Consider the following 22,206-nt stretch of genomic DNA (forward strand, 5'->3'; position numbering starts at 1 on the left):
TTAAAAAATTATTTTTTAAATTTTTAAAAATTGTTATGAGCATGTGAGCGCTACACAAACCCAAACCCTACGGGCCCCCGGGTGCACCCTCTGTGGCCCACCATACACGTTTCACTCATCAGTAAGTCAGCAAGACAAAGCCACACCCCGATGGTCCACGGGACTTCTCCACGGTCTTTGCCACCTGTCCCAATCCTCGCTGATCCTTCTCTTTGATGGGGGCCTCTAGGAGCTTACATCCATGACACATCCTAACATTGTTACGTCCGCATTCTAGGTCTTCAACTATGTTTGGGCACACTTCCTCAGTGCCCCTCTCGTGTAAAAGCAATCACAATATACTGGGCTGTCTCTTTGACCAGCCTGGGCACTCTCCAGGGCCAAAGCCATGGCTCCCCCAGTTCTGTATCTATTCCCTGTGAATGGCATACCGGGGGCGCTCAACAATGAATGGATAGATGAACAGATGGACAGATAGAGAGGTAGGTGGGTAGGTGGATGGAAGAGAGGGACGGAGAGGGATAGGCAGAGAGAGAAGAATATTATGAATTGATCAGGAGTATCTTGGATAAAACCTTTCTACGTCTCAGAGCCAACCTCGTACCATGCCCTCCACATGCTAGGTCACTAACATTTGATGACCTCGGTGATAGATGATATTTGTTACAACATTATTTTGAAAACAAAAGGAGAAAAGACTCCGTCGTCTTTCTAGATGCACATTCCTAGTAACTGCGTGAAATACTGGGCACCCACTCCCTGCCAGGCTCCGGGAAGGGGTGCTAAGGTGTCCAGGTGTCAGGGCTGACACAGCTATGCCCTCCTGGTGCTGGGAGTCTGCTGAGCCAAGAGCGAGTCTCCAGCTTACTGCCCTCTCTCACCCGCAAGCTCTGGACAGTCTTCTCATCTCGGTCATCATCGCGGTAGAACTTCCCCAGGACCACTTTGAGGTCTGCTGTCTTGATCATGGTGACCTTCTCCAGGTCAGTTACACAGTGGGCAGCCGCCACCACAGTGCGCTCGTTCACCAGGGCGCCGCTGCAGACCAGGAGCCACGTGTCCTTGCGCACGCTGCCACCGTGCGCCCCGCTGGCTCTCCGGTAGATGGCTGCCTGCCACGGCCAGCGCAGCCCCTGGCTCTTTGGAGTGGTGACGTTCTCTGTTTTCCCGCAGACTGTGGAGAAAGCATCAGCTCAGTAAGATAAACTCAGAGCTTCCCATCCAAAGGGGGGATGTGTTGCTCAACCAAAAGAACACACTTCTGGAAAGGGGGATTTCATGGTGTGATGACCACTAAGCATCTAAGCTGTTCTTCTCCCATGAAATAGTAATCAACCCTTTGATATGACTGGTTATAAAGCCTGGGGTTAAGATCGAAAGCTTGGGGTCCCAGGCACTTACTAGCAAAAAGACTTTGGGCAAATTGCCAAATCCCTTAAAGCCTCAGTCTTCTTGCCTGAAAAATGAATACAGTAATGACACTTGTCTCATAGGGTTCTTGAGGAGACTGGATGAGGAGGTATGTAAACAGCGAGATTCAAAATGTCATGACGATCATTATGAACTTGACCACAAAGAATTAAGCCATACTGTTCTCCTTTGACAAAGAGCGCAGGGAAGTTAGAGCTTACTACGTGCAAGATCCTTTTCCAGATACTTCCATATGCTACCTCAGTAAGCAGCACCACAATCTTATGGGTATTTAATACTTCATCACCTAATTAATAAAAATGACCTATTCAATACCATTGGATGATAAGCATGAAAATGGGTTGGGACAGGGTATCCAAGGTGACGTATGTAGAAGCCTTCTGGTATCGCTAACCCCTCCCTCACTTGGCGCTTAACGATGGTCCTCTCCCTTTCCTCCAAGTAAACAGGATGGTATTATCCCTGAGGAAGTGTGCCCCCTCCAAAAAAACTCATCAAAGACCTGATGAGCTAGTCTCTCCCGAGTTAGAAGCCCAAGGAAGGAAGCTCCAACTGGGGCACATCAGACATCAACAAGCTAGAGAGTCAACTGGAGGACCACCGGACAAGGACCTTTTCCCAAAAAGTCTTCAACACAGTTGATGGCTTTTCATGAGCAGCCAAGGAAGACAGAAGCCGCCTAACGCTTCCCCCCCCGCCCCGCCCCAAGGCCTGACTCCTGACTCACTAGGGACGCAGGACGGGGCACGTCCACTCCACTTCCCAGTCCTCAGGCATGTCCTGCGGCTGCTGCCCAGGCGGCGGTAGAAAGGAGAGATGCACTCGTACTGGAGCTGGGTGTGCAGGTGTTGGAACCCGGGGGGCAGGTCTCCAAAAGGAAGGGCCGGCTTCTTGGTGGGGGCGCCCTGCAGCTTCTGCTTGTTGAAGGGGGCCGAGTAGAGCTGGTGTAACGGTGTCTCCCTGCATGGGGCCCCGGGCCCAGAGAGAGTGGGGCGAGACAGTCATCGTGGCCTCCGTAGTACATGTGCCAACCCACACCGGGCATTTGGTCAAAGTAGAAAAAATTATGGCTATCCCATTCTCTGTGTGTCTCTCTCCCTGCTGCCCCCCTCCCCTGCACCCTCCGCCCACATGCACTTCCCCTCTACCAAGAGCAAATTCTCTTGCACACCCCAACCTTCACTCCGTTCCTCCATTTCCATTTCTGGCAGGCCTCCAGCTGCCTAGGATTTTTAACCAGAGGATAATATCTGGCATAATAGCTGCTATCCAAGGGTACGCTCTACATGCACACAGAGAAAAATTAACTGTGAAATTAAACAAGAAAGGAAGTTCACTTGAACCAAGGCGTCTTTCTTTTTTTTCCTCCAAACATTATCATAATGGGGCAATATTAGGAATTGACTTGAACTAAACTGTGTTGATACAGTAGCTTGATTTAGCAATCAGCATATATAATTAGTACACCTCAGAGAATAGAACTTTCTTGGGGCACAGTGATTGGCAGAAATAGAAAGCATTGTGTGTAAATGTGAAAAAGCCTTTTAAATGAGCACTTGAAGCTGAAGCCCCCTCCCCACCCCGGAGACCACTCAGGGATTCTTGGGGGGAGATGTACACACATTGGACAACTCGCGCTTGTCTTACATCAGCACGTAACGGCCACTAACTGAGAAGTTAGAATTCCTTTAGGAAACAATGTGTTCATCTCTGTTTAATGAACAGGGAAAGGAAGCCCAGAGGGGGAGGTGGGAGTACAGAAGTGCACACAGGAAGCCAAGGCGGTACCCACGGCAGCACTTAGCAATTATGATTCCCAACCTGTGTCTCTCCTGTGCCATCGGATGTCATCTTAAGAAACCTATTTCATGTGTCTGTACAGCGCTTCACTCAGAGCAAATATTCCATCCACGGTTATTTCATTCAATGAGTCTTTAGCTCATGTTTAGAACAAGGAGCAGTTCAAGGAGCTTCTGAGCTGGCAACCCAGCTCATCTTTTGGTCCATCTGTTGGAAAGACTACATTGCTTTTGGGGTTCTTGGGTGACTGGGCTGCTAGAGCTAGGTAAATCCATACTCCAGCAGCCTATCTTCCAGAAAGATCCCTAAAATCAAGTTTTAGGCTCTCCTTTTCATCTGCATGAGCCACCTGGCACCTCACCACCTGACCTCCCAATATCATTGCTTTAAAAATGCAAAGCCTTTCTGACATTGGGAAATATCAGAAAGGGAGACAGACCATGAGAGACTCCTAACTCAGGTAAATGAACAAGGGGTGGTAGAAAGGGAGGTGGGTGAGGGATGCGGGTGGCTGGGTGACAGGCACTGAGGGGGCACTTGATGGGATGAGCACTGGGTGTTACGCTAGATGTTGGCAAATTGAACTCCAATAAAAAATAAATAAATAAATAAAAATGCAAAGCCACCGTGACCTTTTTTAAATAGTTCAGGGGCTCCTCTAGAAGATGTTTCCTTAGAAATAACAGGTTTATCCCACTGAGGGGAGAGTCCAGCTCCAGATAAATCATAAAGTCAGGAAAAGATGGGATTTATATTTTACTGCCACTGCTCCCAAGGAAAGGGACAGACAGAGATAGAAGGAAATACCCAGAGGAAAGGTGAGAGATTGATGAATATCCAGCTTTATGAGTATTTCCGGTCACTTGGCTGGGGTCAGTTCTACTTGACTGGGGTCAGTTCTAGTCACTGGGATTCACTGTCACCATTCCTGAAAGCAGTAGCTGCCACCAACAGCTGTTCCCTTGTGCAAGTGTTCTGCTAAAGCCTTTACCTAGGGCTTGGCTGCAGCTTAGAGCATAAGGCAGCAGACCCTAAAGACCCCGAAGACTATGAAGACTTGGATTGGCATTCCGGATCCACAGCCAAGTACTACCCAGCTCAGAGGTGGTAGGAAAGCACTCAGAAGAGTAACTGGCAAGGAGCACGAACACTCAACAAATGCTAGCTCCTTGCGCTGCACCTAACACACACAGCAATCCCCAGAGACAGGCTTTATTATGATTGTCCTTATTTTTCAAAAGGAGAGACTTAAAGGCTTAGCAAATTCAGGAACTTGCCCAAGAATACAAAATACAGCGCTAAAGAGAGACCGACCCAGGTCTCGAGCCATTCTTTGTCAATCCCGTTCATTCATTCATGCAATGTTTGGAGTGGTCACGTTTTTGTGGGGTGCCTCCCCTGCAGCAAGCATCGTCCTTGGCACCAGAACGTGAATGTGAACAAAACAGATAATGTTCTTGCACCTGTAACCTTTATAACTTATTTCTGTGGAGTTAGGTGGAGATAGAAATCGAACAAATGAAAAAAATGTACGTAAGACAACAGGTAGGGCTGGGAGCTAAGCTGAAATCTGAGGCACAGCAGGTGCTGGAGAGCAAAGAAGTCAGCTCTGAGGTCAAGATGGGGGGGGGTCACTATTCTTTTTATTGATTGCTTCCTTGAGGTTGGTGGCTTTGTTTTTATATAAAGTGTAAAAGAAAAAAACATTAAACAGTACTATAACTTGGGGCGGTGGTTCTTATTTTCAGAAGGATAATCAGGGGAGGTTAAAACTGAGCAGGGAGTTGATGGAAGCGAAGCCATAAACCTCACGGACGTCCAGTGGAGGCAGGGTCCAGACAGAAGGACAGAGGCTCTCAGGCAGTGCTGCGTGGAGGGGTAGGGAAGAGCCAGGTGGCCCGTGTGGCCAGAGTGGAGGGTGAGGAGAACAGTAGGAGATGAGGTGAGAACAGTTTTTCCTACAAAATGAGGAGAGAAGGAGGAGAAATGGGCCGATTCTCGCCAACCGGTGGTCCCCACCTCTGTCTTCCCAGGAGGAAGGCTGGGCAGGTATATCTGAGGGCTCACATCCCTCATCAGAGCTGGTCATTTATCCCTAATTCCTGGGTGCCAGTGGCCTGCCTCCTCTGGTTGATTGCCACCAAGAAAATCTTCCGGAGCCATAGCTGGTTGCATGTGGCAGGAAAACCACCCGCCTAGAAGCTGCCCTAGTCAACACACGGCAACTTCAAGAAGACTCAAGTATTAAAAGCCAGCTCCTCAGAGATCATCTTCAAGTCTTGCTTCCTACCAACCACCTACTTTCCCACGATCCAGTGAACCGAGTACATGTTCCAGCAGCTGCTACCTCTTGGCCAGAGGCAGCTGGCTAATCAGCCTTCCTCTAACAGGCCCTATTCTTTCATGAGCAGTCTGCACTGAGTGTCCCTAAGAAACCCCAGACTGTCCTTGGCCACACACAAGTGAGGAAAAGGGGCAGGAGGGGAAACAAGCATTTGCCTTTAAAGCAGAGCTCAGGTGTTTGGACCTCACCTTGATTGAACCTGCATGGGAAGGACTCTGCGTCTCACCAGGTCTGAGACCTTTGGTTCTCGGCAGGCTAGAATGAAGGAGACAAGAGGGCATCATCTTTTCCCATATTAACTGCTCACGTTCATTCAGTTCAGAGTCATCCCTGACCGCCCTCCCTGGACACCCCCGAGGTCTCAGAGAAGAGATGGGTCAGGTGATACACTGGCAGTCATTAGATTAGGACGGTCTGTTCACACGAATAGCATCAGTGAACTTGAGGGAACATGGAGTGAAAGTCAAAATGAAGGTTCTAAAATAAAGCCCAAGGCAGGGAACTACAGGGCTCTCATTTAAAACCAGATTGCAGTGTCAACCATGGGTAAGGGTTGGGGAGCTGATTCTTCTACGTCCTTTCTCTGAAACGGAGGCTCCTAATGATCATTTGAGGGCACCTCAAAGCCCAGGCTTAATTTTGCTGAAGCGTCTCTTTCTTCACTTTCCCAATCAAGCAGCCAACATTCATCTAATTAGCAAACTAGAGAACTTTGGTTGTTATTAATTTGTAAGAGAAGAATTGACAAAAATCTCCAAGGACATATGTAACACCGTTTCCATACTTAATGAAATCAAGAATCAGAGTCTGTGCTGGTGGGGATGAAGGTCGCTTCTGGCTAAAGTCTAAAGTGATTTATTCCTTTCACAAACCATTCTCTTTTATTTCTTTTCCCATGAGTTGGGTTGTTGACAAACACCCAGAAGGGAAAGTGGAGGATTAAAGCAATTATCTGGATAATCTAGGCCAAGGACATACTTTTCTTCCTAGGAAACAGCCAGATAATTGTGACCTGCCCCTAAAATACAGGGGCTATTGACCTGGTTCAGTAAGAAACCAGGCATCCCCACTGCCAGGGGAAAGTTTCAAGCTGCTCTATACAATGTTCCATGTTTTCTGGTCCCAAACCAAGCTTTTCAATCTACCTCCCAGATTCCCAGTTGGCCCCACTTTGAGTTTACCATGGTCCTTTCACTTCTGCTGACACCTCCTTGTTTCCCTTTGTCTTATAACTGGAATATTGTCCCAACTGCTCTGCACCTCTGCCAACCCATCCCAGGCTCCTCGATTGGCTCGCCTCCTACCTGCTGCATACAACTGTCCCTTTTCCAAGGAATATTGATCGTTTCTTTCTATGAACATACACTGCTCATCCATTTCCTCTAACTCTGCCTTGAATGCTGGAGGTCTTGCCATCTTGTCAAGATGTTTTTCATTATGTTAACATCTCCGACCTCCCGCCATACAGGCTGGCAGGGACAGTGTGTCTATTTTGTTCTTTTATTTCCTACACCAACCTCGTATTTCATAGAGAGTAGATAAATGTAGCTATCTCAAAGCCCAACGATTGCCTCAATTTTGTTGTCGTCTTTCCTAAAGTGCTCTGATAACTTTAGAACTCCTCTTGATCACAGCGAGAAGCTGTGATTAGGATAAGCAGGTGCTCTGGAGGTCCAAAAAAAGAAGCATATGTTTTCAGGAATGGCTTCAACCTAGGAGTTACAGATGGTTCCAGTGAGAACTGAAGGGGGAAAGGCATTGTTTTCAGGGGCTCTCAAACATGTCTAGAAGCTACCAAAAGGTCCAGCAACTCCGTCTCTTTCTGTGGACTTCACAAATACTTGTAAGCTACCTTTTATGCAAATAGGCTGTTTCCCCGACCACTCTCCATTCTCCTGGCAAGTTCTCTTCTCATTGCCACTAAGAACGTATGAGTTATTACAAAAGAAGGTCACAATGGTGCCAATTTTCACATGGCGCCCATTGATAAGCCCAGGGCCTCCGGTTATCTTCTTGTACCCATTGACTGGGCCCCCAGGGTCTGAGCAGTTACTTTCTTCAAGGACTGAAAGAAAAAAGAAAAGGAAGAGAAAAAGAGCTATTAAAAGTGTGAAGCATTCCATTTTAGAACCGGATCTTTTCATGTTTCACTGAACTAAAAATGTAGTGATGTGGAGCCTGCTAACGATGGTACCCAGAGGAATCACCAGGAGAAAACTCATAATAGAAAATGCATGTGTTAGACATGCCTTCCCCTTGTTTTAACGATCTATTCTTAAATCGAGAAGTATTTCATTCCATATTCCATATTCCATAAATAAATTTGACACCACAACTGGCTCTCTTGTGATCTCGTTCATTTCTTTCTCAAGCTGTGGGAGCTGGGCAGGCCTGGACAACATAAACATTGCACCTCAATTTTATGATCAGTACACTGGATGATTGTTTGCCAGTGTCGTTGTATTATCTTCGCATTCCCTAAAGCGTAGGCAATTAAACAAGACTCTTCAGTTTCCTATTTGTGTTGTACCCAGAAAGTAGAACTTATTAGAAACAAGGCTGCACCTATGAAATGAATTTAGATTTTATATTTCATCTTCAAGGACACAAGTGTGTTGAAAGGTAGAGTTCAAAAATACTAGAAGAGGATATAAATTCAGAGGTACAACAAAGTTCCCCTGATCTCCAATATATGCTTTCCATCTAAACATTTAACAATATCCATTACAAAGGCATTTCTTTCTGGGGCACTTAGGTGGCTCAGTCAGTTAAGCGTCTGCCTTCAGCTCACATCATGATCTCAGGGTCCTGGGATCAAGCCCTACATCAGGTTCCCTGCTTGGTGGGAAGCCTGCTTCTCCCTGTCTTGCTACAGTTCCCCCTGCTTGTGCACACTTGCTTGTCTCTCTCTCTCTGTGTCAAATAAATAACATTTTTTTAAAAAGCATTTCTTTTTAAATTATCTTTAAAAAAGATTATTTATTTATTTATTTATTTATTTATTTATTTATTTATTTATTTGACAGAGACAGAGAGAATGAGAGAACAAGCAGGGGGAGCAGCAGGCAGAGGGAGAGGGAGAAGCAGGCTCCCCAATGAGCAGGGAGCCTCATGTGGGGCTCAATCCTAGGAGACTTGGATCATGACCTGAGCAGATGCTTAACTACTAAGCCACCCAGCCACCCCACACTAAAAAAAAAAAAAAAGATATACTTATTTTAGAGAAAGAGAACATGCATGCAAGAGGAGAGAGGGGCAGAGGGAGAGAGAGTATCCCAAGCAGACTCCATGCTCAGCACAGAGTCCAACATGGGTCTTGACCTCATGACCCTGAGATCATGACCTGTGGCAAAACCAAGAGTTGGTGGCTTAACCGAGCCATTCAGATACCCTGGGACTACCTTCTTATAGTTTGAGATTCACTAAATGCTAAACATATGGCCCAGAAACAACCAGCAGGCGCCCACGGGCTGCAATCATCTCAAAAACATGGTGTGTCATGCCTGCGAGTTTGAGAAAATGGAATTCACTGCCAACACAAAAATCAGGAGACAGCACACAAAAATCCATATTACTGGCTTCTGACAAAATTCAGACCTGGAAATCCTGGGCCTGTATTACCACATGGCAACAATCCATTAGCATAGAGAAGAAGCTGTCTGCTTAGGTGGCAGCTGCATGCTTCCCTTGGCCACAGCCCCTGCCCGCTGCCTGGCCCTAGCAGGCCTAGGCTCTGTGGTCAGTTTTCCTGTCAAAGAGCTAGGCTTTGTGCAAAGAGCTATGTTTTTTTGCAATGCAACCCCCTTCCTCCTTCATTTTGAGTTTTCTTTGCTAGAGCTCATGGCCAAGAGAAATTCTAGGGATACTTAAGGCCAGTCCTGGAATACTGAAAGAATATGAACTATACTCCAGCCACATCAGCCTCAGAAGAAAAGAAATCCCTTCTACTGTGAGCCTGAGAGGTAGGTTTTCCTCCTTTGGGAAATAAGGACTTCCGTGGTCCACCAGGCTCCTGCCCCATGATTTCCTAAGTTCAGGATTCTCCTGGATCATATTCCTAACTACATTTAACATGGGTTTAACCAGCAGGAATGCTGGAGAGTTCTTGAGCCTTTGGAGAGAACAATGTCTTGGGATAATTCAAGTTATTGGTCTTTCTCCCTGAAGAGGTTTTAAAAGGAAACTTAAAGAGAAACTAAGTCAGGATATTCAAACAAGTCTGCCCAAGGCTGAGGAATTCTGCTATATTTTTAGAATTTTCAGATGCCTACTCCTTTATAATGTGACATGCCTGAGATCAGGTCACATGTGTATGTTTCATGTAGTACGTCTTCCAATTCTCAGAGAAACTGTAATTAAATCAATGCTGCAGCTTAAATTTGATGAGATCTTAGAATGGAACTATTATTTGATTTTAAGTTATTGCTCACAGACGGTCACCAGAACAGAGCTTTCTAGTGCCGGATGATGCTTTCAAGTAAGGGTTCAATGGAACATAAGTATATGGCTGGGGATGCCTGGATGGCTCACTTGGTAGAGTATGCATGCAGGGTTGTAAATTCGAGCCCCACACTAAGTTAGAGATTACTTAAAAACAAAATCTTAAAAAAAAAAAAAACCCACAGAACTATGTGGCTAAAATTCAAGGGAAATATAGGCGATACAAACAGATTTAGGAAGGATTTGGATGCTGTCGTTGTCAGACACTATTTGAAAATAAACATGCTGAGTATGCTCAAGGAAATAAAAGAGAAAATTGAGAGCCACAGTAGAAGACTGGAAACCTTAGAAACTAAGCAAAGGAGAAATCTAGAACAGAAAAGTGACAATGACAAAAACACGCAAAGCTCAGTGGGTGAGTTTAATAGCAAATTAGATACAGCTAATGTGAATTAATAAACTGAAAGATAACTTCTAAGACAGAATTCAGCTCAAGAGTCAAAAAAAAAGTGGAAAACATACAGGAAAATGTAAGGAAACAGTGAGAAGGTTAATAAAGACATGTACCTGACATCGAAGGAGAAAATAGAGTAAAACCAGCATATAGAGATAAAGGCTGAGAAAGTCCCCCAAACTGATAAGAGATATCAACCTACAGATTGACAAAGTCCTAAGACAGATAAATATGAAGAAAACCCCAAACAGACCTATTATGCAAAACTGCTAAAAACCAAATCAAAGAAAAAATTTTAAGCAGCCAAAGGGGAGGAAAATGGACAGGAAAAACATACTTTAAAATAATTATAGTCATTATCTCTGGCTTGTAACATCCAAAATGACTTTTGCTTCTTTATACTTTTTTCCTATGTTTGATCATCAGAACATATAACCATAAAATTTTGTTGTTTATTGTTTTTTGGTTGTTTGTTATTTTCATTTTTTAAAGTAGCAGGCAAATGGTTTGGGTCCTCCCTGCTCAGCCTATAAACCGAGCATTCAGTCTGTCATGCATTGTTTTATGGTTCCCATACTCTACACTCCGTGTAAATCTCATTACCATCTCGCATAATCATAAAGTAATCCAGCTTCCCTGGAGCTCAGATTTAAATGAGCTTTGTCACTAGACTCTAGGGGGGGAAAGAATGGTCTCCAGAATCAGGCAGCTAAGGTTTAAATAATTATTTGGTTCCCCAGTATCCAAAGTAAGTACACAGCAGGTCCTCAATAAATATTTGTTAGTAGATGGAAGGGATAAAAGGGTTCAATTTATTCATTCTTCCACTTAAAGAACTAGAGCGTGGGAAAATTATATAATTCTCCAAACCTTGCTTCTCTGGTCTGTAAAACAGGATAATAACACTTACCTGGCTGGGCTGGTTTTGAGGAACAATTTACATAACACGTTGCCTCCTTTTCCACCTTTTGCCTTTATTTACAAAGCATCCAACTTCTTTTAAAAGTCAATGCCTCAGGGTGCCTGGGAGGCTCAGTGTTAGGTGTCCTACTCTTGATTTCGGCTCAGGTCATGATCTCGAGTTAGGGTTGGAGCCATCTTGGGATGGAGCCCTGGATTGGGCTCCCCTTTCAGCAATGAGTCTGCTTGAGGACTTCTCTCCCTCTCTGCTCCCCTCCCCCCACTCATACCCTCTATCTAAAATAAAATTATACAAACCTTTAAAAAATATCAACTCCCAAGTTCATACACCTTAAAGAAAACCCCACAGGAAATCTAAAGGCCTAGTACTGGGTCTATTTGAATATAAAGCAATATTCCACTCTACTTTCTGGCCTCTTGGTAATGTCTGTGCATGATGGGCTTCCAGCCCTGGGTTCAGTGTGTTGACTCAGACTTCTGGGTATCAGCCATGGTCTCTGTACACTCATGTCTTTTAATCCTGCGAAATGAGCCTTAAATTGTAGTCTTGTGTCAAACATCTACTGGGCATCATTCTCTCTTCCCTCTCATTTATTTCCTCTACTTTCCAATGGTGAACACTCTCCATGGATGCTTTTGAAGAGGATTCTAAGACTACCTCCACCCATCTCTCTCTCCCAGTTTAGACATCTACCTGTTGGGTCCACAGACCATCTGCATCTCATCAGAGCACCTCCCCAGGATTACATTTCAAAAACGATCTCTTTATGTCCCCTATGGGTTTTCTTTTTACAATCCTTTGAATCTCCTGATTGAACAGATCCTTGATCCTTTTTTATTTGATTTTTAAAGGTCTCTGTGCTTCCTTTTCTCCTCAATGGGATGGATGTTTTCACACAGAGCCAAATGAGAATGTAAAACATCTGCATCCCTGGCCTGCAAAAGCATCAGGCTCCTGTTTTGCTAAGTACAATATTCCCTGATTGATAATAACTAGCACATTGCCCTGTTACTTTTGGAACCCAGCCGGGGGGCATGAACACATTAAGTTTAGCATGCCCTGACATGCCGTTTCATGAACAAAAACAGTACTTGGGGTGCATTTCTGTTTCAGATAAACATTTAAAGAAAGACTCTCTAGCCTCATCTTCTTTATTCTCAAGGCAACAGTCTGAGTTGTTCACCGTGATGCCTCCTTACCAAAGCACCTATGATGGCTTTGAGATAGCTCTTGCAGTGAATGCTACTGGTATCCCACCCAGGTCCCCTCATATCCTTTGACCAGCCCAACTTCTACATGTGTGCTTTACTGCCAAGGGTTGCCACCTTCCACCTTCAGAAGACTGCCCTGGGACATGGGCACCATCTTGCCCACATGAAGATATTTGTCCCCTTGTGCCAACCCCAAAGTTGCTTATAGACAATGGCTGCGAGGTGTGTAAATACAAAAGCTCAACTCCTATTCCTCAAGGCATCATGTACACTTCCCAGCACACTACAGGGTCCAGCTGAGTCTGGGAGTTCAGTGGAAATCACCCTTGCTTGGTTTCCTCCTCTTTCCCATCTTGCTTCTCCAACTCTCTTACTGGTTGATCTTGGGAGTGCCTCCTTTAATAAATTATTTGGGCCCAAATGCTTGGCTCAATGACTGCTTTGAGGGGGAAACTAACCAAGGACAGCTCTATTTTCTTAGCCCTGGGACCCAGGGCCCCTCATGTCCCAGGAGACAATCCTGGGAGGTTACAAGACACCAGAGGGGTGGTCATCTCAGCCCTGGGCATGAAGCTCTGTATGCCTTTCAGCTCCTGGGAGATTTTGGGGAGGATGACTGATGGGGCATCTAGAGAGGCCAGATCTCATCAGACGGGCCTCCATAGATCCTCTGATTGCAGGTCAGCCTCACACCAGAAGAGCTATTTTACCTTAAAGGATCAGGTGCTCTGAGACAACGGGCTTCTCCAAGCTAAATCCACCATGTGAGGATTTGGTGCTGTCTGTGTAAAGCCAACAACCATGTTACAACCCAAAGGAGCAGAGGAGGCCCAAACAATGACAGACTGAACTTCTCACAAGTCTGAATTATGGGTCTTTTAGACTTGGATTTAAGCTGACTTAAAGCAAATAAAGTCATATCTCTCTCTCCCCTGATTGGTACACTAAGAGTCATACTGGATAGAAGGTAGCTGAGGTGACCAGGTCCAGCAGGTCTATAAGAAATGGACATGACGATGGAGACATCAAAGAGTATGTCAAGATAATGTGGAGACATTTTTAGGACAAGTGGTTCTTCAGTGTACACAAATAACACTTTTTTTATGTCCTCTGGTCAGTCAATAATATTGAATATTGACAAAAGGAAGTCCACACCCCTCATCCCTAACTTAGGAAGTGGACCCACCTCTCCATCCCCTTAATAATCACAAAACTCGGGAGGGGGCATATCCCAGGTATGGCAAGAAAACAGACCTCTTCTTCCATCACATTACTATCTACCAGTACATCCTTGCTCATAAAAATATTTTTTTATGAATAAATGTAGAATTTCAATATGATACACCAAACACCCATGAATATCTGTCTTTTCCTTTTGCTTTGGTCTCAAAGGAGTAAGTTCAAATTCAAAGACAAGATCTATAAAAAGCCCCTAGGAGGTAGGTAATCTAATCACTGCTTTGCCTTTTGGAAGTCCAGAATGCCTCTCTGTAGAGAAAGACTAGGGGAGAGGGGAGTGCTGTGCACTATGGATTTCATGGCCTGATTTTCTTTCTTTTTTTTTTTTCTAAGATTTTAGTTACTTATTCATAAGAGACACAGACAGAGAGAGGCAGAGGCACAAGCAGAGGGAGAAGCAGGCTCTCTGTGGGGAGCCCAATTTGGGACTTGATCCCAGGACCCCAGGATTATGCCCTGAGCTGAAGGGAGATGCTCAACCGCTGACCTACCCTGGCATCCCAACATGGACTGATTTTCTTGCACCATATACTGAATGACTGGTTCCTCTGTGCCCAGCAGAATAAGGCACTGGAGGATGTTTTCCTGCATCTTTAACAGCAATGTTTTTATTTAAACCCAGAAATAGAAGCGATATCAGTTAAGGCTTATTGTACTAAAGTCCTTGAGATACCTCAAGGCTCTCTGCAGCCTTGCTAAAGCACTTTTCTAAAGAAAAATGGTTTGGGGACTTCCTTCCAAGTACCTACACCCCAGGTCAGATTTTTACCAAACAAAATATTCAGAGGAGTGTATGTATACACTATACATATTGTTATGTATTTTTTTTTATTAGCACTAATTCATCCTAAGTGACGAGTGCCTTTTCTTAACTTTGTTTCTAAAATTACATGAGAACCTAGGACCCTAATCAAGGAATAAGAGCAAAGGTAGTCATGGGAGCCTTGAATGAATGTGAATGGGGAGTGGGGTCTCAGCACACACTAGCCAACCCCAGCAGCCGACTGTGACCTGAGATGCAACAAAGACCTCATCAGGCACAGCTGATTGAACTGGGTCGATACCACCCAGTGGTGGTAGATGAGAGGATACGTGCTCATCTGGAGGGGGGAACCTAGTGAAATGGAACTAGGTACTAATCTAGATACTTCTGCTAAGAATAACTAGTGGGGATTTGTTGGGATGTTTTGTCACATTAGTGTTCTCTCTGGGGTACTTTAACCAGGGCACATGTTAAAGTTAATGCCATATGGCTAGCCGATCAAGGGCACAATTAAGAAAGGTGAGACAATTAGTGAAAACCTGGTGATATTTCCTTAGGTTGGGACCACTCACTTTCTAACTTCCATGTGAAAAATGCTAGGCAGCAGAGCTTGCTCAAATCCTTCAGAAGATTCCAAGCCTTTTGGGAAATATTATAGGCTCTCTTCACAAACACCACTGGAGTGAGTCTCCAGTCACTTCCATCATCCCACCCAATAAAGAGCTGAGCTGGTTCTTATGCACACACACTTGTGTGTGTGTTTGTGTTGTGTGTGTGTGTATGTGAAAGAGAGAGAGAGCGTGCGCTCATGAGAGAAATAGAGATCGATTCTTGGGTCTAACACTGGATCTTTTCAAATCAACAAAACAACCATATTTTGAGCATCCTTCAGACAATGCAATCCTGAAATTCGTTACTCAGCATTATCAAACGCTTACCTAGTATTTTAAAGAAATAACCAAATGCTGATCTAGCTGACCTGAACTCCAGCCCCCTATTAAGTTGGCCTCTCAATGAAATATTTTCATTAGGTACCTCAGGCTGAGTTCCCCCCAGAAGCAGGCTGTGAGACAGAGATTCGAGCAGCCCCAGGAAGGACCAATAGCAGTGTGGGTGAAGTGAAACAGGGAACTTCACGGTCTTAAGAAAGTTACCCCTAGGGGCAACAAGGTTCAATGCCATTGGGAAACTCTGACAGTACAGAACCTGCCTCCAATTTATCCTGCCCGGGGAGCAAGGGGTATGAGCTATTATCTACCAAATGCAATCAGTCACTTGTTGAAGGATGATGCGATTCACGCGAATGCCTCAGCACCTCCAGTCTGCTCACTGGATGAGCCAGTGGGCTTTGGGGGCCCAGGAAAACCCCCGCGTGGAGTTGCAGGCGGGTGGGGTTGGAAGCCAGTGGGTCAGCATACACAGTAACCAGGGAAGCATCATAAAGCCTAGCTACCTTTTATCCCCGGCGGAGGTGGAAAGATCTAGTTTTTAGAAATACTTGGTATAAAAATAGATCAAATTTGATATTTACAAGACAGAAGTGAGAGACATTTCCCCAGCACCCATCTTAAGGAGAAAAAAAAGGAGTAAGGGTTGCAGTAAAACAGGTAATATTTGCGTCTCCAAGGGAACCTGTCTTCACTTTCACTTCATCTACAATTAGAGCCGTACCATCTAAGGCATTTCTCTGTTTGCCTTTCCTGCCAGAAAACTCAGAATCAGACAGTCGAGGCCGATCACTTCGCTGGACGCCAACGCCGAAGCTCCACTGAACTCTCTCGTCCCCACTAACGTTCTCTTTCACTCATTCTTGCCCTGCTTCTTATCTTGATTCCTCGTGATTACTATTATTTATACCCCACTTGCTTTCAGAAATGGTTTGATGTCCTTTACAAAACTGCACATCGGAAGCATACACTTCTCTTCCCGAAATGCATGCGAATGAAATATTTATGGTAGCCAGATGGCCACCTGAGGAAAAAGAAACTAAACCGGGCTACTACTTGGTGTCTTTATTAAGAGCTGAATTCCAGTGCTGTAAGATTAACTGAGAATTACAGCAAAGAAAACAGATCCAAAGTCAACACAATCCATGACCCCATTACCTCGCTGGTGCTGGGGGCTGGGTGATGGAAGGCGTGTTGGTCTCAATTCTTAGCATACTCTTGGTATCCAGTCATTCTCACTTGTCACCAAAATCAAGGAAACAGTTCCTGACAGAAATTCTGTTCTGTTTAGAAAAGGCATTAACTTGCCTACTGGGGCTTTGTTCATTCTGGAAACCTGAATGAACATGAAAGCAGCACCCAGAGACAACCACTGGATGGGCCCTCATCTCTTCTTCACTTCCCCTGTTCGGCTTATATTTGAGTGCAGTTCTTTGGGCCAAACCAATTATCTTTTACCTCCACAAAGGTCTTCCCCAACCAGGCTTAATGACACCAACTGGAATCCCCACTACAAACCCTTTTTATCTCTTTCCAGCCAATAGAATTCTGTCCCCCTGATGTTTTCCAGCCTTCTGCGGGTGTGAATGAGACAGTATCCATGCGAAATTATGCTTGGATGGCACACACTGCTATTTATTCATCCGGCAGCAATTTGGAAGCTGAGGCTTACAATTAGCTACTTGATCTTAATCAGTATTGTCCTTGGCCCCTGGTACACTGTGTCTTTCGGATACCACTTTTCCGGTGTTTGGATGGCCTACTTACTTAGACAGCTGACATTGCCTGTGTCTAAGAGACAGGTCAACTTTGAAAAATGTTCAGAAAGTACTGGTCATTTTACTTTTGTTCAAAATCAACCGGACACATCCTCATTTGGTGGAATAAATGAGTGACCTAAGTAACTGGTAGAAACTTAGCTGCCCTCCACCTAGTGGACCTACTGGGTGACAGGCATCTCAAGGCTTCCCCACATCTCAGGTTTCTGAGTCAGCTGCTGAGGATGAGGTGGGAGGTGGATAATCATGCTAAACTACTGGAGAAAATGTCCCCCAGCAGTGTTTATAGTCAACTTTTCAAAATAAAAGAAATACTCAACATGGAAATGGCCCGAACAAGGCAATTCTGTACTATTTAGCCTTGGGGATGAAGACAGTGAGCTGCTGAGCACATCTGAGTCCTAAGAGACTTTGCCCACTTAGTAATGCTCATCTATCACCACCATCGCCATCACTACAGGCTTTCCTACAGGAAGCTGTGGCCAGGAACTGTGTGGCATGTGACGTTCTCCTCTACACTTGACAAAGGCTGGGATTGGAATTGTTCTATGGTTATGCCAAATAGAAGGAAAAAAATAAACTGTATAGCCCTGTCTTATTTCCCCAGTGCCTTGTACCTACCAGACACTCAAAAATGTTTGGCTAGATGAATCTGTAAAGTGGCGGAGATAACAGTACCTGCCCCGTGGCGGCGTGGAGACAATGAAGTGAGCCAATGTCACATAAAGCACACAGCCTGGCCTATACTGAGAACAGAGCTAGCAACTACTGTTGTGTTTTCAATACTTAGATGCCAGTGAGAAAGTCTTATATTTTGCAGAAGGGAAGCTTTCGTCTTCAGAGGCAAGGTGAGGGACACATAGTGAATGTACCACAAGGCAGAAGCCTTTAGAGAAAAGTGGGGGACCTAGCTTCTGCCAAGGGGCTGGTGTCAGTCTCAGAGTCCATGAAGGCAGGGATGTTTGTTCCCACCACAAGTTAATTCTGCTTTTCTCTCACATTCTTCCACTCCTTGCATCCTTTAGCCTCTTCCCTTGATGGCTACAGCCCATCCTCACTCTAATGGATTACCTCTTAACCCAGAACCAAAATTAAATCTGCCTCTTGCATTAAATTCTTGCCTCAGTGACCTCATCTGCCAAAGCAAAAGCCAAGAGGGCCCTGTCAGGGGCAGGCAAGTGGAAGCAAATTCTCAATAAAACGATGGTGGGTCTGGCCCTCTCTGATGGGTGCTCCATCCCGAGCTCTTGGACGTAATCAGGCTGGAAAGTTGACCGTGTGGCCTCACCCATCCTCTTGTTATCTGATGGAATGCGGTCCAGAATGAAAAGGATTCCTGACTTGAAAAATGCACCCCTTCTATGCCAACCACCAAGCACCTTACCCTGAATGGGGTATAGCAATGCTTCGGTTAAGAGGCCAGATGCCCATGGAGCCCATCAGGGCTAATGCTAAAATGTTACTTCATCCACGTAGACTCAGGTCCACCCAACAAGGAATGATCCACATGAAAAGGAACCTTCTCCCCTGAATTATAAAACAAACACCTTGATAACTACATATAAGGAGCTTCTGCTGTGTTCGGTAATAGCTTTTGCTTTTCCGATCTTATAATCTAAATGGGATGGCATCCCTCTAAAATACACCAAGAAGGACGTCAGAGACTCATTTCCATGTTAGGGAGGCTCAGGTGTAAGGGGATGTATGAGAAGTTAGAGGCCCACTAGCTGATTGTCTTTTGGGGTCCTTCCAATTTCTGAAGGCTCTGGGCTCTCAAGTACTTGTGGGTAACAACGATGGATTCCCCAAGACTCTTCCATGGAATTGTCCCTCTACCTCTCATGCCATCTCAAGCCAAGTACGAGTCCACCTCATGTGAAATGAGTGACTTCTGAAAAACCATGTGAGAAAAAGGGAGGCATAACTCCATTCATCATTTCTCACAACCTCCTCCTGGGGATGCCCTGCTTACAAAGGCTCCCCATCCACCACGCCCAATGTGGGTGTCTTCTCCTGGGATCTAGGATGCCTCTGTGACAATGACATTGGCAGTGTCTACTTGCCCTGTTCAAACCAGATCCTTCTTGGCTGTACGCAAGTGCAGTGGTGGCAATACTTAGTATCCAGCAACGATTTGGAAAAAGCAGTTCACAGAAGAGGCTTAGAAAGTCGAGGGGAGAATTTTCCTAAACACTGCAACCCCAAGAAAGGTGTGTCATAATCATCTAGTTTGTAGACAATGGTGCTGTTCCTCTAATCCCTTATCTGGAAAATCCCCTACTTTCTGCCAAACGTTTAAATGGCCATAATGGGGAGTGGGATGGGGGATACAAAAGAGGGTATTACGCGAAGTGAAATAAGATTGAGAAAGACAAATGCCATATGATTTCACTCATATGTGGAATCTAAAAAACAAAACAAGCGAATAAACAAAAAGCCGAATCAGATGTAGAACTACAAAGAAGCAATCAATGGTTGCCAGAAGGAAGGGGGTAGGGGATGGTGGCCTGGGAAATGCAGGTTTCCAGTGATGGAATGGATAAGTCAAAGGGATAAAAGGCACAGCATAGGGAATATAGTCAATGCTACCATAAAGCGTTGTACGGTGGCAGATGGTGGCCAGTGGTGGTGAGCCTGGCACAGCCTATAGAGAAAGGGAATCACTGTGTCGTACACCTTAAACTAACGTGACATTGTGTGTCAACTATACTCAAAACAAAACCCCAAAAACAAAACAAAAAATATCCACAGGGGCACTTGGGTGGCTGTCAATTAACCATCTACCTTCAACTCAGGTCATGATCCTGGAGTCCTGGAATCGAGTCCTGCATCGGGCTCCCTGCTCAATGGGGAGTCTGCTTCTCCCTCTGCCCCTTACCCTATTCATGCTCTTTTCTCTTGCTTTCTTGCTGTCTTTCTCTCAAATAAATAAAATCTTCCAAATTTTTTTTTTTTTTTAATTTATGATAGTCACAGAGAGAGACAGAGAGGCAGAGACACAGGCAGAGGGAGAAGCAGGCTCCATGCACCGGGAGCCCGACGTGGGATTCGATCCCGGGTCTCCAGGATCCCGCTCTGGGCCAAAGGCAGGCGCCAAACTGTTGCGCCACCCAGGGATCCCCCCCCCAAAAATTTTTTAAACAATAACAGTTCCTATGACTCAATTCAGTGCCTTCTGTAAATTATTTCATTCCATCCCCACAAAGACTCTGAGAAATACGTGATATTATCTTTCTGAACTTTATAAATGGGGAAACTGAGGCTCCTTGGCGTTAAACGAGCGGTTCAAGATCATCCGGCTGGTAGGTGGCAGGCTAAGAGTCAAATCGAGGTCTTTCTGCCCACGGAGCCCAAGCTCTTCACCCCGGGATGTACCATCTCACTACGGACAAAGGTGCCCCTGTCTTCCATCAATTAAGGCTAAGACCAGCCCTTGGAACAGCGTAAAGCCAGGAACCAACTCCGTGTTTACAATGCCTCCCCTGAGAGACCTCAGGGCAATGTGCATGCCTCCCACCACAGCCCAGGGGTGACCATGCCCTGGGGGTGGCCCCGGCACATTCCCGCTGCATCAGTGTCACCGTTTCCATGAAAACCCCAATGTTCCTCATCACTTATTCTGATGAGATACACGATTGCCCCTTTGAAGCTAGAGCATAAAGTGTGCCTCTCATCTGGGGCTCTTTCTTCCCAGTCCTTGGGCCAGGCAAGTGGGAAAGCTCCCGACGCTCCAAACCCCACACGAATCCGGGTTCCCCAGTGTTCTCTAATTGGTGGAAGCCGACTTGTTTTGTTCAAAGCGCGTCGGGGCCTGCAGTGTGAGCATTGTGCCCCGCGACTAAGCCCGTCTCCGGCCCTTCATTAGGATGCGGGGGAGAGCCTGGCATCGGCAACGGGGCCAGAGGAACAAAGGCGACGTGGAAACTGGAACGGGGCGCTGAGTCCCTCGCTCTCCATTTCCACCAAACAGGATTCCCACCATTGACGCAAGAACTGATGTTTGTCCTTGTGCTTCATACAAAGAAACAGGAAACTTCACAGGGAAGAAAGGGGGTCGGGGGGACCCTGGTTCCTTACACCCAGAGAGGTTGGGGTCATTGAGGGTGCTGGCAGGAAGCTAGCGTGGCCCCAGAGTCAAGGAGGGGGCCGCTCCCCGGGGTTTGCTCCCGGAGGAGGTGACCTGGGAGCAGGGGCCACAGCTCCTCCTTGGGAAGCAGACCTAGGGCAGCAGGGCCGTGCAGGGCACCGGGGCTCTCACAGCCTCTGGACCACCGAACGAGCCCAACCTGCACCCACTCTTTCTTCCTCTTTCTCTGCTACTACCCTGAAGTCTGGGCACGAGGCCTTCCCTCACACCCATTCATCTTCCTCCAAAAATAAATCCATTTTCAGGGCACCTGGATGTCTCAGTGGGTGAAGCGTACGCCTTCGGCTCAGGTCATGATCCTGGGGTCCTGGGATCCAGACCTACGTCGGACTCCCTGCTTCTCCCTCTCCTACTGTTCCCCCTGCTTCTGCTCTCTCTCCTTCTTTCTCCCTATCTCTCTTAAATAAATAAATAAAATCTTAAAAAAAAAAAAGGAAAGAAATTCATTTTCAACTAGACAAGAACAGACCTTAGTCTCTCAAATGTGAGTTCTAATTCTTTATTTTATTTATTTATTTATTTATTTATTTATTTATTTATTCATTCATTCATTAGAAACACACACTAGACACACACACATTAGAAATTAGAAACACACACACATTAGAAAGAGGCAGAGACACAGGCAGAGGGACAAGCAGGCTCCCCACAGGGAGCCCAATGTAGGACTCGATCCCAGGACCCTAGGATCACGCCCTGAGCCAAAGGCAGACACTCAACCCCTGAGCCC

The 22,206-nt window shown here is 45.6% G+C and overlaps 1 protein-coding gene across 8 annotated transcripts in view; it reads right to left on the reverse strand.

Annotated features, from left to right (window-relative positions):
- The window catches only part of PAMR1 (peptidase domain containing associated with muscle regeneration 1), a 164,397-nt gene that overhangs the window by 6,895 nt on the left and 135,296 nt on the right, over nt 1–22,206 (reverse strand). For all 8 annotated transcript variants that reach the window (XM_072759118.1, XM_072759117.1, XM_072759116.1 and 5 more), the window contains 4 exons: nt 7,428–7,640; nt 5,764–5,830; nt 2,159–2,391; nt 882–1,174 (listed from right to left, as the gene is read on the reverse strand). In XM_072759118.1, the coding sequence (XP_072615219.1) occupies nt 882–1,174; nt 2,159–2,391; nt 5,764–5,830; nt 7,428–7,640 (806 nt within the window). The remainder of the gene's footprint in view (nt 1–881; nt 1,175–2,158; nt 2,392–5,763; nt 5,831–7,427; nt 7,641–22,206) is intronic.

The sequence above is a fragment of the Vulpes vulpes genome, chromosome 5, assembly GCF_048418805.1.
Source record: "Vulpes vulpes isolate BD-2025 chromosome 5, VulVul3, whole genome shotgun sequence".
NCBI lineage: Eukaryota > Metazoa > Chordata > Mammalia > Carnivora > Canidae > Vulpes > Vulpes vulpes.